The following is a 1,388-nucleotide window of genomic DNA, read 5'->3' on the forward strand; positions in this document are numbered from 1 at the left end:
ATGATGATGGATGGATGATGATGATGATGATGGATGGATGATGATGATGATGGATGGATGATGATGATGATGATGGGTGAATGTATGATGATGATGATGGGTGAATGTATGATGATGATGATGGATTGATCATGCTGATGGATTGATGATGATGATGATGATAATGATGATGATGATGATGATGGGTGAATGGATGATGATGATGATGATGATGATGATGGGTGAATGGATGATGATGATGATTGGTGAATGGATGATGATGATGATGCTATAATCCAGGTTCTTAAACACTTTGATTTCTCCTCTTGCTTTCAGAGCATGGACAAGCTGCAGCTGCCGTCCGTGACCCTGATCGTGGGCTGCGGTGTGTCTTCGCTCACGCTGCTGCTGCTCATCATCATCTACGTCTCCGTGTGGAAGTAAGCTCATGTTTGTCCCTAATGCCGCTGTTTTCCAATCAGATCCGGGTCTGAACCGATCAGCTCCTTCCTATTGAAGAATGAATACGGAAATAAATGAGTGACTCTGGGTATAAAAACTGATCTGACATAAGATAAAAGAAAACTATCAAAATAAGAGGTTTGCTTCAAATGAATTAAGTAAAAATATATATCAAAGTAAAGTTCATTTTTTGTGATTTATCTGTGCTTTTACATTCATGTTTTGTGATTAATTTTGGCCTTTTTTCCAACCTAAAGATGTTTAAAGGAGTTTTTTATTCAGCGTGATAGACGATAAATCCCAGAGAGCTTCGTCTGCTCTAATGAACACCATCCAGGGCACAGGAAAGTCCAAATAACACAAACTGTTTTCTTCTTACATTCTTCAAACTCAGAACTGTGTTAATTTAGTAAAATAACCTTTAAGCTGTTTGAGTTTGGCTTAAATGTTTTGGCCCAGTCCTGGGAGGAGTGGAGCAGCTTGGTCTGGACATGGACAGGATCACAGGTTTGGTGAAGAGCGCCAGTCCCTCCTACAGAAAGCCTTTAAACATGGGGTTATTTTTCTGACTTTTAGGTCTTTCTGTGATGTTATACAAAAAAGACCCTTTAAAACTTAGGACATCATCATCTTTCTAAAGTTGTTCATGTGCAACTGAGGTGATAGAAAATTCCCCCAACTTTTTTTCTCACTCTTCTGATTTTTAGGAAACATTTGGTTTAATCTCATGTAGGAAAGTTAAAACACAAAGTCTGAACTCTGTCCAGCTGCTTATGAAAGATTCATCAGATATTTCTGCTCCTCTTTCATTTGATTTCAACTTTTGAATCCTCCCTGAACATGTTTGGCAGTCTGCTGAATCAGCTTCTTCAAGGCTTTGTTCCAACTGCAGCTTTAATTTCAATTCTATTCAGTTTATTTCTATAGCTCCAATTCACATCATGTCA

General features: G+C 38.4%; 1 protein-coding gene across 1 annotated transcript in view; it reads left to right on the forward strand.

Moving 5' to 3' along the window:
* The window catches only part of LOC107096487 (brain-specific angiogenesis inhibitor 1-like), a 218,576-nt gene that overhangs the window by 159,891 nt on the left and 57,297 nt on the right, over positions 1-1,388 (forward strand). Inside the window, exon 19 of the mRNA XM_015393149.1 lies at positions 316-419. Coding sequence (XP_015248635.1) covers positions 316-419 — 104 coding nt within the window. The remainder of the gene's footprint in view (positions 1-315; positions 420-1,388) is intronic.

The sequence above is a fragment of the Cyprinodon variegatus genome, unplaced genomic scaffold (assembly GCF_000732505.1).
Source record: "Cyprinodon variegatus isolate N-32 unplaced genomic scaffold, C_variegatus-1.0 Scaffold627, whole genome shotgun sequence".
NCBI classification, from domain to species: Eukaryota; Metazoa; Chordata; class Actinopteri; order Cyprinodontiformes; family Cyprinodontidae; genus Cyprinodon; species Cyprinodon variegatus.